At 38.2% G+C, this 15,409-nt stretch overlaps 1 protein-coding gene across 2 annotated transcripts in view; it reads right to left on the bottom strand.

Annotated features, from left to right (window-relative positions):
- The window catches only part of CARPA (Carbonic anhydrase-related protein A), a 61,726-nt gene that overhangs the window by 41,552 nt on the left and 4,765 nt on the right, over positions 1–15,409 (bottom strand). For both annotated transcript variants that reach the window (XM_065303196.1, XM_065303195.1), the window contains exon 2: positions 8,662–8,709. In XM_065303196.1, the coding sequence (XP_065159268.1) occupies positions 8,662–8,709 (48 nt within the window). The remainder of the gene's footprint in view (positions 1–8,661; positions 8,710–15,409) is intronic.

Raw genomic sequence — 15,409 nt, forward strand, 5'->3', positions numbered from 1 at the left:
TGTGTAAATTCGCATGACAGCATTGCATGTCCCAGCACGCGAGTGTGTGAGTCCTGGCGTGTGTCCTGGCGCGGTTTAAATTTCGCCACCGCCAGCCAGCCGGCGCCGAGCCGTCCGGAAATTGATTTTCCATGCGCCGAATGCGGTCGCCCGAAAGACACCAGCATTCCTGTTTCGTCGCAGCAACGAGGACTATGATCCTGCATCACACACATGCACACACTTACCACATGCTGTCAATGCACTGCAAATGTAGTCGAAACTCGACTCACAAACTCAATAAACAACATGTGGAATTCTTCAACATACAAAAAAAAAAAGTAAAAAAAGTAAAAAAAGTAAAAATTGAGACACGTATTTTATTTTGTTGGTTATTCTCATAAGTTGGATAATGATATAACACGATAATATTTTGCGCATTTTGTGCAATTGATCGGAAAAATAGCAAAATATCAAGTTAAAGGTTTTAACTTGCAGAAGTTGCGTGAAGCGAAGAAAAAAAGCGGTGGAAAGTTGGAGCTCATCGAACATTTCATTATAAAACTTTGGCGTCTGGCGGGCGGCGTCTCGGGACGCGTCGCCTGGACCCCGAGAACAGGATCCTGCAGGTACGTGCGGCTTGTTTGGTATTCACGTCGCGGTTGCGTCTTCGCGAACCGCGTCTTCATCGTCGTTTTTTTACGTTACTTTTACGTCTTTATTTTTTGTTTTCTTCTTCGTTTGTCTATCGATGAGCTGGAAAAAAGGACGCTAAGGTAGGGGATGAAGTCGTGACGAGGGCGAGAGAGTTGTCGCTCAAAATTCCGCGCTCGAACGTAACTAATTCAAGTTGGGAGACTATTGTTTCGCTCACTTTTCGTCCTGATCCCAAGAAGGCGGCTCAAAGTCGAAGCCTATGCGTTAAGCACTCGCAGGCCTCGTCCTCGGAATTGTAAACACATTCTTAGCGGAAAGAAAAATAAAAATAGAAATAAAAACAAAAAAGTTTTACCAGGGTAATAAACAGAATAACACAACCAAAAAGGACTAAAAATATCATCACAATCCACTTTCTGAATTTTTTTCTAAAGGTGTTTATTTAAAAGTAATTCTTTTTGTTAAATATTTTTCTATTTTGGTGTTTTATTGCCGTGTACATTTTATGGGCAAATTCTACCAACCCCCGACTCTATCTCATTCACCCCTCTTGCTGGGTACGTACATTTCCCTCGGGGGCGCTCGTTAAGATAAGGTTTTTGGGGTTTCGTCGGTCGTTGTCGTCGACGTTTGCTCCTCGACGCCCGAGCCACTAACATCCCTTCTACTGGCGCGCACTATCGTCCTTAGTCCTTGATTCCTTGCAAGCGGACTGTATGACCGGGGTTAGGAAAGAACTCGGATGCAAAACCCGCAACCAAGAGGAGACAAGAAACAGTCCGGAGCAGAGAAAGCAACTCACAAGTCGTAGGATAGAACGGATTCTTATCTTACTGGCCGAGGACTATAACCTCGACCATGACCACAAATTACGCAATACAAAGTGTTGATAGAAAATTGACCAAAATAACTTAAAATAATAAAATTAGTAAATAAAAGTATCAATCAGCGTTGGAATGTTTAAATAGGTAAAACGCTTGTTGCCCGGCGCCTTCACTATAGCTTTTCTCATCAACTTTCAGTCAGAATAGGATAGTTGTCATCGACGACTCCTGGAAACCTCTTAAAAAGTTAAATTATTTTATCTGAAGCCCCTATTCAGACATAAAATCAATTATTTTATTTATTTTGACTTTTAAGGAAAGTTTTTATTTGTAATTCAACTGCAGATATTAGTATGCTTTGTGTTCTGCGTAACATTTGTACGACGATTTGTAATATTCATGCTATTGTAAATGTTGTGAGTAATGAGTTCACTAATTAAAATCCAAGTTGTACATTATGGGTTTTAGCGCAATGCGCGTCGCGACGCCGAGTGTGGCAACACGCTGACACTCGTACATCCACAGTCGGTTTGCGTTGCGGCGAGCAAAAGTAATTAAAAATTATTTAATTAATTTTTGCATACCACCGGAGATCACGAGCGCGATTACTGCATTATTACATTACAAATGCGTACATTATATAAATATAAGAGTTCATTTTAGTTTCGTCCAAATAATGTGATAACTATGATTGTAATTATATAAAAATATTTTTTTAGATGTAGACAGAAATTAACTCCAAGTTTAAATAAAATTTTTGTATTTTATATATTTGTATGATGTGTACTTGTTCAGTGATGTGAAACAATAATAAAAAATGCAAGCGATCCTGTGAGAAAGACGAGCGCCAGGCTGGAGCTGGTGGTTTTTGCAGCGCCGAACACAAACTCTCGGGAATTTCGAATTGCGGGCTGGAGGAAAAAATCGCAAAGTTCCAAACGCCGCAGAATTCACTCGACTACTACACGCCGATGGGCGGCGTTGTGCAACGCCAAACCGAAAACTGAGAAAAAAGAATCGAACGTTTAGGGAATACTATCTTTTATTTCCGGGCTCGGTTTGCTATTAACTTAAAATCCTCGGCGGGCCACGCATTTGTGTCATGTCAAACTTACAGTTTTTTTTTTCTGAGCTCAACATATCACAAAAAATGCACCTAACTAAACTTGATGGTTTAAAAATTTAATTTTTTTAATTCCAGGAAATAAAATGTGAAAAAATGCGCAAATCGAATTTTCACACGTGAATTTTAGCAAAAATCGCACGCATTTAACAAATATTATTACACGCTGCTGTCCACGGATTTTACGCTCAGCCAACAAGCGGAAAACGCTGTTTAATGTGATAATAAATGTTCAAGTTGACAGCGACAACCAATTTTATTTCAATTGCCAGTCACGATTTACATTTTTATCAAATATTATTTACACGCTGTAAAAAATTATTGTATCTTATATTTATTTATAGATTTAGTTGGCAAATCATCTCTTCTGTAACTCAATTTCTTCTTTTTTTTCTTTTTTTTTGAAAATATACTCTCATCCTGGAAATAAGTAAAAGAAGTAATAGTATCCGTATCCTCGGTGATCCTAGAAGAGAGGATTTTATGAAAGATTGTAAAACGCAGAATGAATGAGCGTCCAGCCAGGCGGTGCACGGCAAGCGTGTTCAACTTTTAATTAACGTCGGGGCGCTTTTTAAATCTAAGTAATTTAAGAGCGCGCCCAGCGCCTCCACCATGACGCGCCGTTGAGACGTAACCGACCCCATTCTCTCGGCGCATGTAGGTGTCTGTATGCGGGTGTATAAATGTGTCCGGCCGGACATTGACGTTCAGCTCACTTCCTGCACTTACGCCATGCTTTTTCTGCAAATCTAATTTCCTACGAATGCACAAGCAGCGCGAACAAAGCGCAATTAGTTTCGGTGTTTTTTTAGTGTTTGAGAGCGAATTAAATTATTTCATTACTCTTTGACGTTGGATACTAAATATTTTATTTGAGTTAAATATCAAAGAAATAAAGTATGATAAAGAAGGGTGTGTAAAAGTGTGTAAATTGACTGAGAAATTTTTTTCATACATTTCGAAAGGTTTTCATGAAAAAAATTTAAAAATTGCAATTTTTTATATAAAAGCATTGAAAAATAGCAGAAACAATCTTCACAAAATCATGAATTTGTTTATAATATCTCTGTAATTGATATCAAACTATACTTCACAAATATTTTGAAAAATTTTCTTCAAAAACTCAATTTTTTTTCTATAATAAATAATTATAGACTTAAAAGCTCTGAATTCACGATTTTCTGTGTATTTAAAGATAGCGCACGCAATATACTCCCAGCATGCACAATATGTCTTGTCAGCGTTTGCGGTTTCGTCCATTTAGCGAGGTTTCGATGTTTCAATGTTTAAACAGGACCAACCGGCCGCCAGGACTCGAGGGGGTGACGGACGACCAGACGCAGGTGCATTGTAAATCATTGCCTCTGCCCGCTCATGCAGGCCGCATCTGCGATGCCGCAATTTTCCCGGGACACGGTCAAAACTACCCAACTTGTTAGCAATTTTTCAAACTCAAGCACTTAACAAAAAACTTGAGAAACACGCGCTAATTAAAGTGGAAATTATTTTCAAATTTTAATTACGCAGAAATGAGAGTAAATTCTAAAGTAATGAAGATTATGCAAAATGTTTGTGTGGAACATTTAGTAGTTTTTTGCTCAAGTTGCAAAAAGTTACAAAAAAACTTGCAAAATGTTTCTTTTTAAGTAAGGATGCGGATGATGTACGTTGTAATTGAAAAATTCAACGGGCACATGTTGTACTAACAGGACTTGCTTTAAAAATTACGAGGGTATATTAAAGACATTAGTTATCTCAATTTTTTAAAGATAATTTTTAGTTTTTTTGAGAATTTTGATTAAAACCAAAAAAAAATATTTTTAAAATTTTATTCTTTAATATTTTTGACAAAATTTCTTAAACATTAATTATTATAACTTTATGTAGACCAAAAAGTATTTTTTTGTTAAATTATTGTAAATGTTGTTTGGTTCGCCACACAACTTGACTTTGACTCTGAGTCTGCAGGTTTAATCGGTCGAGCGCTGTTTGCACACCTTGGTGCGCTCCGAGTGTCGAATTGTTGACGCTCGACGGATGAAAGGATAATGCAGGATAACGCAGGATAACGCGGGATATCCGCGCCACGACGCGCATTAGGCAAATGCGCAAATTTGATAACCGTAACCGAGAAACAAGCAAGATCCGTTGCAGAATAACATTATATTACAAATATCTCTATATACTCCTACTATAAGGATCTATCAAGGATCTACCCATAACATACCACACATATTTCCCGCCTATATAAAGAAAACAATAAATTTATCCCAATATTATCTGTAGACTTTTTGTTTTTTTGCTTTTTAAATTTCATCATAAAGAAATAAGGACCAATAAAACGGACATAGAGAGACAGGATATGAATTTATGCTCGGCGTTTTCCTACTTTTTAATATGTGAGGAATGTCTCCATATCGACATATTTCGAAACATCTGCGTGCCGCGCTACAAAATACAAAAAAAGCAGCAAAAAAATTGTCGATCGACTCCGCAGCTACAAAGCACGCTGGAAAATCTCCACGAGATGGAAAATTGGTTGAAAATCTGACGAAAAATGCCTTTCTCGGCAACGGCCGCAACAAAAAAGCTGCCACGAGGAAAGTTTAAAGTTAAAGTTGCAAAAGTATTGGCTGAGATTTTTTCTTTTGCCGCGCCGCGCGAGTTTTCACAACGGCGGAAAATTTTCTATAAGTTGGGGCGCGCGAGTTTAAAAAAAAGTGTAAATGGAAATTCGAGTGGAAGTCGAAGAATGTCGAGCGGTTACCAGCCGGTGAGCAAGAAAAGTCTTGGAAAGCCAAGGCGTCGAGGAAGTATGGATGAATAGAAAATAATTTGTCAATGAATAAATTTATTTATCATACAATATTTCCAAAAATAACTAAAAATAAAATAAAAATTAAAAATAAAAAAAATAAATTAAAATTGTTTTAGGTTATTAAACAATTTAGGATGTAATAAATTAAGTAGAAATGTTTCAAAATTACTAATATCATAAATATCTCATATGATGTACGCATACTCGTACAAGTCTCTTGACTTGCCGAATGTTGCGAGTTTTGAGGTTCTTGGTGGTAAAAACTTTGAAAGTTAATCGTGGCAACGCCGAGAGGTGAGAGCGAGCGCGCGCGGTGAATTATAGTGAATTCTGAATTCTAAATCTTGTTGGCCGGATGTGGAAGTGGATGCGGGCACGTTTCGAGCTTCAATCTTACGAGAAACTTAAAATATGAGCGAGGGCGAATGTATATTTCGCTTGTTGCAGGAGTTAAAGTAGATAAAGTGGTATTAAAACTAGGTCTAATTTTAAACTTTCACAAAATTCATTTATTTAATTACAAATATTACTTTTGCATATTTTTCCTACATGAATTTAAATTTTAGTGTCGAAATAATTTAGTCAATTATGTAATTTTCCACTCAATGTTTCAGCCACACTTTCACTTGCTTGCTCGTCGTGTAATACTAACAATTCGAGTGGGAATTGTGTGCGAGTTTAAACACAGCGTTTTGTCTCTTGGCTTCAGCGTCGTTTCTGAGCTTTTGCACAGCCGCTGCGCTTTTTGACGTCGAGAGCTCGTTTTGTTCTCGCCTTTTTAGTAAGGCAGCGCACAGGAAACAACGAACTTTGACGCGTCCTCGAAGTGTGCGCCGAGCTGGCGAACGCCGAATGAAATTAAATAAAAGGCACGCCTCGACGACCCCCGTCGCTTTCCGCAAGAATTGTGAATACACACCACGTGCCGCTAGTGTAAATACGACGACGCGGAAGAAAAAAGATGAGAAAAAGACTAAACGAATCGGAAAGTTGAAGTTAATACGGATATTTACTACAAAATCATAAACTTAGATGATGTAAATGTAAATTTTAAGCTATTTAACACCAGATGGCAGTGTATTTACAAGTGATTTATGTAAACTATTGTAGATGGCGTTAGTTGTGAGTTTAAAACATTTTAGTTATTGTTTTGGTAACATCTTCATCAATATCAGCTTCCTCTGTTTGTATTTCAAAACAAGCCATCATCTTGACGCCCTTAGAGGTCCGTGGAGTGCGAAAAGCCTTTCCAATCACGTCATTTGTCAACGCGCGTCCTAATGACTTTGAAAACAAGCGAAAAGTGAAACATAGGCAACACACGCACCACAAAATATTGTTTTTCAGGTTTAAAGGATAAAGATCAATGGAAAAATGTCGTTAAGCAGTCATTTTCACTTGACAAACTTTTGTTAAGAAGTTCAAAAGTTGTGTATTATCTAAGAATAACAATTAACTTTGCAACAATCAGAAATTTTGTCGAAAAACACAAAAACTAGTCTTAAATATCAAAAAATTAAAATTTAGTTCTAATTATTTGTGATTATGAAGGATAATGAATTAGGAAACAGGTGGTACATGACCAGGGCAGCCAAAGGACGCATTAACGCATCCCCGCGCCGATTATGAACGCCTCCGAGCAGTGTTTCGGCGCGACACTAAAACGCTCATTAATCACATCACTCGCTCGCATCCTTTCACCTCGGCCGGCGTGTCCTGACGCCATCCTGGCGCCGGCGTGCATTCATCGCTGAACGCATAATGTGCATTGAGGCCGGAGCACAACATGTGACCGAACGTGGAAATGTGGAAATTTCATTAAATTAATTCGTTGTCCTGGCTCGTCCCGGCCCGGACAAGACCGCGTCGCATTGTTTCCATTTAATAGCGACATTATCGCGGTCGAACGATGGACAAAAATTAATTTATACATTTTGCGAATTCCCAACAGAGTTGACTGTAATAGGACAGTTGTTTAATAATTACAGCAGTAATAATACATTTGTAGGATAATAAATTTTATTTTAAAATTTTTCTATTTTTAGCTTTGAAGTGATGCGATCTTTGAGATTAAGATTCATAAAAATATTTAATCGAAAAGTTTTATTGAGAACATCTGCTGGGAAGCGTCAACGCGTCGCGCTGGATCTAATAATCGAAATTATTGCATCCTTAAAATTTGCGTCGAGAGCTGAATATTTTTACGGGCAATAATAAATTTAATAAAAAATTCAAATCTATTTTTCAGTAAAAAATATAATTTTTAATAAAAATCAATAGTGAAGATAATATTTTAAGCAAATTTGCATGAATTTTTATGTTTTGAAAATTTTAACATATTTTTTTGCGTATTTTTCACTTTCATGTCTAAAAATATAATTTTTAAACTTGTAAATTGTACCTCAACTCAATCAATATAAAAATACCAGATTGTGAACACAAATAAATCGAATTCAACAAAACTGACATAAAAATTTCATCGCAAATAAAAACCGCTTGAAGTTTTACTGAATTTACAGTATTTTTATAAAGTTTGCTTGAGATTAATATTGACACGTTTGTTCATTTCAATTTTCCCAACAAACTTCACCCGTTCAACAGCAAAAACTCGTTTAATTTTTAGTATTCTCTTCTAGCGAGTATTTTTTAACTATTTAACTTAAACCGCATTTATTTAAACATGTACAAATAATCAAATGTAAATATTTATCAGTTTGTGTATTAACTGAACTTTGTGAGTGTGGTTTTATGTTAAAACTCGAAATGATTCTCAAATGTTCATTTCCCAAAACTAGATCCAATTGCAAATGTGTTTGTTTTAGTGCGTGAATGTAAAATGCTAAATGCTGCATGTAGTAAATGGTAAATGGTAAACCATTAATTATATTTTAATACGGGGGTGCGACATGATGGCCGAATGGGCAAACATTGCGTTTTCGGCAGCGGTGGCGGCAGAATGGGTGGGCAGCTGACCGCCGGGCCGCCGTTACAGTTTGTTTAATCTGTCGCCGGCGTATCGTCACCCTTTTCACTCTTATTTCGTACGCAAGCACACAAAATTACAAATTTTCGCTCGAAAATCGCCGCTTGAAAATCGTACGACCAATTTTCGCCAGTAAATTTATGTATAAAGGATGGATAATAACTGTTAGAATTAATGTTTGAGCATTGCGTATTTTCTATAATTTTATTTTATTTTTTTCTAATTATCCCGGCGCATCCACATAATAATTTACTTGTTTTATTTTATTACTTACCAGATATTCCATCGTACGTCCACCATTCCTGCCAGTTGTCACAACCGACTGTAACAAAACATAGAATGATTAATTTTTTGTTTTTAAATACGCTTTTTGTGCATAAAAAATTGAATCATGTTGGAATTATGCGGAATGTTGAAGAAATGCTTTGCGGTGTTTTTATTCACTTCAATTTTCTTCTACATTTATTTCTTTAGCAAGCATTTGTCGACGTTTGTCGAGCATTTGCATGAATTCATGAATTTATGAATTTATACACTTTTCGCGCTTGGGGGTGCGCCACCCCTTAGTCGTAATTGCCGCGTGTCGCTGAACGAGATGAATGACTCGCCGCGAGCGCGAATCGTTTTTATTATTGATGTACCCTTAATACAGCCAAACATTAAGGACTACCGACTAAAGACTAACAAAAAAATATTCCAAACTTAAATAAACAGAAAAAAATTTGTTCAAGGACAAATTCTATTTGTGAGGTTGTTTGACACCCGCAGAGTTGTTGTTAAATCGTTGATTTTCCAACACGAATTAAGTGCTTAATGAGCACACGGCTCGTGCTAGCGAACGAGTTGACGCTTTAATTCGCGACCGCTGTCGCGCTCGATGAAAACGCGATGTCCTTAATTATCCGTCCGCATGATGCCGCCGCCGACGCCACCACCGCTGCCGGGGACAACGACAACGGAGTTTGTTAGAGCGCCCGCGGCGCGAGGTTAAAACTCGCGATGCTAATCGCCGCTCTTCATCCACTCCTCGCCCTCACACTGCGATTCTCACCCCGTATCATTTAGTGTTTTCTTTGTTATTATCCTGTGCGAGACAAGACGGGAGCGTGATGATGTTGGCGGCAGGTCGTTAAGCACAAGAAAGTTAAAGGTTTAAAGTTTCAAGTTCTTAGATTTTCACGCGCTTTAAATTAATGTAATTATATTTCAAATGCAAGAAAAAGAAACAAAAAAATAAGAAATAAATTTTCAGCTTGTTTTCGTTTCATTAGCAATCCGCTGCAATGTGAAAAATTGGATTGCAAAGGTGGAAAACGGGGTGGTAAAAGAAGGATGAAAAAGAAAAACTAATTTTCTAGATTTGCCGTCCCCGAACGCGGCGGTAACGTCCTGATGTTCTCCCGCGTGGCAACAACGACTGTGAACACGCAGTTTTATTTTTCTTCTGCGAAGATTCCGGAATTGAAGAACGAGTCTTCGCACAAAGAGAGTGGTAAAACGCGCGGTTGTGGTAGTAAACGCGAACGACCCGCACTCATCAATGTTGCAGTGCACAACATTGTATCCTGCAGGACCTCCTGGACAACAACCCCAAAAACACAATCATCTACAAAAGATTGTTGAAAATTTAACTCACAAAATACTGTTGTTATGTAAAATTTAATTGTGTATAAACAATGTTTGTTATATTAATTTTAAGGGTGAGTTTTTGATAACACTCTGTATATCACACGTGTCGTGCGTACACGTGTGCCGCCTGTGTGTCTGTGGGGTAACCCCATCGGGAAACTTTTAATTGGATTACAATCTAATTTGGTCACCGGTACGGTGCGCGGCGGTTGGGGGCGGCTAGAGGCGGTCGAATGGGTGACCACACCGCAAAACAACTACGAAACTCTTTTCACTGACAATTCCGACTTGCACACGCTTTATTGCGTTTTGATATTGGAAGATATATTTTGTGAAAATCATCTCTCTGTTCATCTCTTAAAATAAATGTTTATAACTTTTATCTTGTTATTCGAGTAAAAATGTTTAAATCTATTTGTATGACATGGTTACGACTGTGTTATTGTGAATGTTGCCGCTTTCAAAACCGACTGGCGACAGTCTGTCTGGCGCCAAAGGACTTTCCGCTGCCGAATGCGTCCTGGCGGCGCCCGGAATGCACAACAACCACCCCCGACATGACGCTGGATAACTTTATAGATCTCCGTTCGACGATATAAATGTAAGTCGCTGGCAAGATTCCCCTTCGCGTGTGCTCGGATGTTGGAAGAAAAATAGACACAGTGGCAAACTGGCGGCAGCGGCGGCGGCGACTTGCCGGCGCCACGACCACCCTCCTCGCAGGGGATAAAATACTGATAGCTAGACTACTTCGGCCAGATAAAGCTATAAAAATATCGCTGATTTATTTGCTGGAAAATTCCGCATGACTTTAACAAAGCACATTAAAAGCTTTTTGTAAAAATGTGGAAATATTCATTCTACTACATTGTAATAATACACGAAGCGGAAATGTTGATCAACTGATGAGCATCTCTGATTAATCGATTAATTTCCTTAGTTTCAGTGCGTAATTAAAGCTCGAGTAGAGCGTTTCCCATCGGAAAAGCAGGATATAAAGCTATCCGTGCGGTCGGCAGACATATGTGTGAGCTGACGTGCTTCCTTCGCGTTTATCCTGGAAACTCGCTGCCGAAAACGCAAAAGCGAATCACTTATCGTACCATATTCATGGGCGTCCAGTCTGTTTCCTGGCGCTTTCCTTCGTTTAATAGCCGCGCGCTGAGCTTCGGCGAGCTTCCTGCGCTTAGAGCTTTTTGGCAAGAGGATTGATTGAGACGACACACGCTACATGATAAAAAACCTTTTTTGTAACAAAAATCAACAAAAACTCATAAAATAAAATAAAATTTTATTTCCAAAAGTTTTATTTAATAAGTTTGTTTAATTTTGCGCAGAAAAAACCTGATTAAAAGCTTTTGAAAATTCATCAATGTGATTAATAACCAATGTGAGTTTCTCGCCTGTCGCTCGTTTCGAGAGTTTTGGCGACCTGAACGTGACAGGTGCGCCTGATCCTGGCGGACAATAGCCGATGGACACGCACTCCGGCGATCGGTGTTTAAAAGCTCCATCGACAAAATCAATCCGAGCGCCGAGGATGCGACCGAAACAAAGAGTGGCCGCAATATATCTTCCTCTTGTCTGTTATCCTTTCATTTCGTCCTGTGCTTCGCACCGGTCGACATACGACGTGCGTGCTAATTGGAACGTGATTTGTTTACTATTATATTGTTCGCTGATATCCGCACGATATTTCAGCTGCGGATTGACATCTGCACGATTCCAATGGGTTTTCAATCAAAATTCAAAATTACTACTCACAACATTTTGACAATTTCATAAATACGTGATTTGAATTAATTCAACACTCGGTATATTGATATTGTCTTGATTCGAATTCAGATTATGCAGTCATTACGTCTAGTATTAGGGGTGGCTATTGACGTCAGCAAATGCTGTGTATTCAGGGGTGATGACAGGTTATTCCAGTTAAGGGATGAGGGTGAAAATTAAAAATTCAAAAAATTATTTTTTTTAGTTTTAATGAAAATATCCCAAAAATTAATTTTTAAGGGTTGTAAAAAGCCACCCCTAAAAACAACCCTTATTTTTGTTATGTAAAATATGTTACTTTTAAAATAAAAACAACGTGTTAACACATTTTACACTTAATATTAATATTTCTCGGAATGTTTGTGGAAAATGTTGCGGCTTGTTTTCCACCCCAGTCACGCTCATTAAAAACGAATTTGCGTCGGACGCACGGCGGTGAAATAATAGTGCGGCATTAGAATTTCATGATCACGATCATATCCCCGGCTGCAAAACAGTGTCGAGCACTCGTCACACGAGCCCGAACGATTAAATCAACAATCAGTCCAAGCGGCGGCAGTTGTGGCATTGGGGTTGCAAGGGATAGGGCGGCGATAAAGTTATTTATAGTATGTTAATTAAGAGACGCGCAACGGCGAGCACGTCGACGCGCGCGGACGGGCAGAAATGATCGGGAGCCGTAAATCAGGTTTACCCCGACGCACCGGCGAGTTTATTATGCAAATCATCGCCGTTCAGATGCAATGCGATCGCGATCAGGATGCGAATTTGATTTTCCATCAGCGTGCGTAGGCATTGGTCACTTTGCATTATAGCATAACTAGTTGGATCTAGCATTACATGGTTGATGATTGTATGATTCGATGAATTTGTACTGAATTTGCATTAGCTGCTATTGTGTGGAGGCGCTGGGCAAGAAACAAAATTTTAGTGTTTCCAGTTATACCAACACATAATATACAAAATATATATAACACTAAGTATTTTTAGTTAATATTAAGTCCATTTCCGGTTTTCCGGTTTTGATTTTTGTAAAACTTAAAAAATAAAAATTTATTTTTATCGCCAGATATCAAATTCTTTATTTATAGCGTAGGGTTCGGTAGAATGTGAACCCTTACGGTGTTAATAACTTTAAGGATCATGGATTAAAGATTAAGCCATCCTTTATAGTTTTCCGGCTTAATCACCTCGGCGCATGGCGCGAAATTCCATAAATAACGTTCTAAACCGTCTGCGAGTGCATCGTAGTCAAGGATAAAATTATAAATAAATCGCAAAGGCGTTACCGGTAAAGATCAACAACCCCAACGAAAGATTTCCTCCACCCCTTTGACTGCGCGATCGTTACCGCTGATAATTTTCCACTTAATGCGCTCTGTTCGCCGCAATTAATCACCGTTTTCGTTTCGCGCTTACACCTTGCCGTCTAAATGTTGAAATGTTTTAATTGCCATTTTCCATTTTCTGATAACGTCTTTATTGGCGCAAGTCGTGATTATAAATTGAAAATAATCGCCTCGAACTTTCCGCGATCGCTTGCAACCTCAGCGCTTGCCACAATAAACGATTCGAATCAGTTGGAATCAAAGCGCGCGCGGGAGACGCGCATTAATGCGCGCAGGATGCGAGGGGGCGCGCGCAGGGAATTTAAGGACGAAAGCTCCCGCCACGCTCGGGCGCACAATCCGGTGGCGAGCCCGGCAATTTGCATCGAGAGCGATAAGTAATCTAGATACACAAACGCGAATGAAACCGCAATAACAACAACAGCAATCATCGCATACAGAGTGTTGCAAGCAAAACAGTTTGTAATGTTTGTGTGAGTTATGAGCATTGGAGTGTTGAGCATTGTATTCCATGGAGCACATAATTTTCCTCTTGGCTCGTACAAATTGAACAAGTTTGTGCCTCGCTTTCGCATTAGTCACTCGCCGCCGCTATCTTAAATCCTCTTCGGTTCCGCTTCTTGCAAACGCTGCATGTCGTGAAAGTCCTCGGCGTCCTCCGAGTAAAACCCTTAGAATATAACTACAATTAACTATAAATACATGTAACTATATTCCAAGGTAAATCTGTGACGTTATTAACTTCAATTATTAAAAAATAATTTTTCTTTCAATTGTATTTCATTTCTTCCGAATCACTTCTGCAAAGTATCTGTTTAGAAATTTATAAACACATCTAATTTTCGTAATGGAAATTCTATTTAGCTTGGTCCTTATGCGTCCTTATGTTTCGCTAAATTTAATTGAATCCGCCGGCGGGAGCTGGAATAAATTATGGCGTTCGGCAACTCTTAGCGCGCGCCGGAGAGACGAATGCAATCGCAATCGGCGTTATCGAATCGACGGACGGACGCCGGGGGTGGCGGGGTGGTAAGCGGGCGTGGTTGTGGAATGGCCGAGATATACGGAGAGGATTTCGCCGCATTATATATCACCCTGGATGTCTTCCGCTTGTGCCGGATTCACCCCTTTATTACAATACACTTTATGCTTTTGCCATCTATCTCGGGAAGCACGCGAACAACATTTATCGGAATGTGATACTCAAATGCCAGATATTTCTATTTTACCGAGAAAAATATATGAGGAAATGAAGAATAATATATTTTCTTGTTATTGAATGTTGGTGGATATATTATATTTTGAGTTTGGTGAGTTTGGGATTTGTTGAGTTTGTGATATGAAGCAAAAATTTAATAATTATTATAATAAGACATAAATTTTCAAATTAAATTTTTTTTGCTTAACTCTTTACAAAATATTGTCACTTAATTGTTATCACAATATATTTTAAATTTTTAAATATTTAATTTAATATATTTGGATTCAAAATATACCTCTTACTATAATTAAATATTTATTTCTTTTTTCATCCCTCATTCTACACCCTCTAAATTATTTCTATGCAAGAAAAGGTAGTTTATATACTTTTCCAAGGTCAAATATATCCATATACTAAAATATATTAAAATTGGTTGATTAGTTTTAACATGAAAGAGCAACAAACAAACAAAAAACTGAAATTAAATTATATTTTGAGTTTATTTTGGTTTTAAATTGGTTTTAGTTTTTCAAAATGCAATTTTCTACCTAAAACGTGTGATAATCGTTGTCGTGTGCATTGTAATCATCGCAATTATGCACCCTCGAGTAGCTAATGAGTGCAGCGCGTGTGTGATTAAGAATTAATCCGGAAATCGACGGCGAGAGACGTCGCACTGGCAGCGCCGTAATTATGTCGAAAGCATGATTAATCTATCAGCGCCGACGTCGTCGCTCGCCTGCCGTAACGCATTCATTCACTCCTCAATCTCAGCATCGCTCTCTAAAACCTCAATCCATCGCTATTTCCTGGCACAAACAAACTGATATTAACATATCCAATACGCTCCAATACAGTTTGTACCCGAAACATAATTTATTTCCAATAAAATCAAAAAATTCATTTTATAAATTTAAATTTAGTAAAATTTTATTTGGAGTATATTAAAAACTTTAATTATGTTTATTATATTGTGAATAATTTTGACAAAGCCCATCTTTACATGTCAATATTTCGACAGGCAACCTAGCAGAATAATTAAGCTCGTGCGCAAGCCAATCAGTGAT

The sequence above is a fragment of the Atheta coriaria genome, unplaced genomic scaffold (genome assembly GCF_025399875.1).
Source record: "Atheta coriaria isolate IRGN ID8LTWV9N9 unplaced genomic scaffold, Caltech_Dcor_3.1 hic_scaffold_5_pilon, whole genome shotgun sequence".
NCBI classification, from domain to species: domain Eukaryota; kingdom Metazoa; phylum Arthropoda; class Insecta; order Coleoptera; family Staphylinidae; genus Dalotia; species Dalotia coriaria.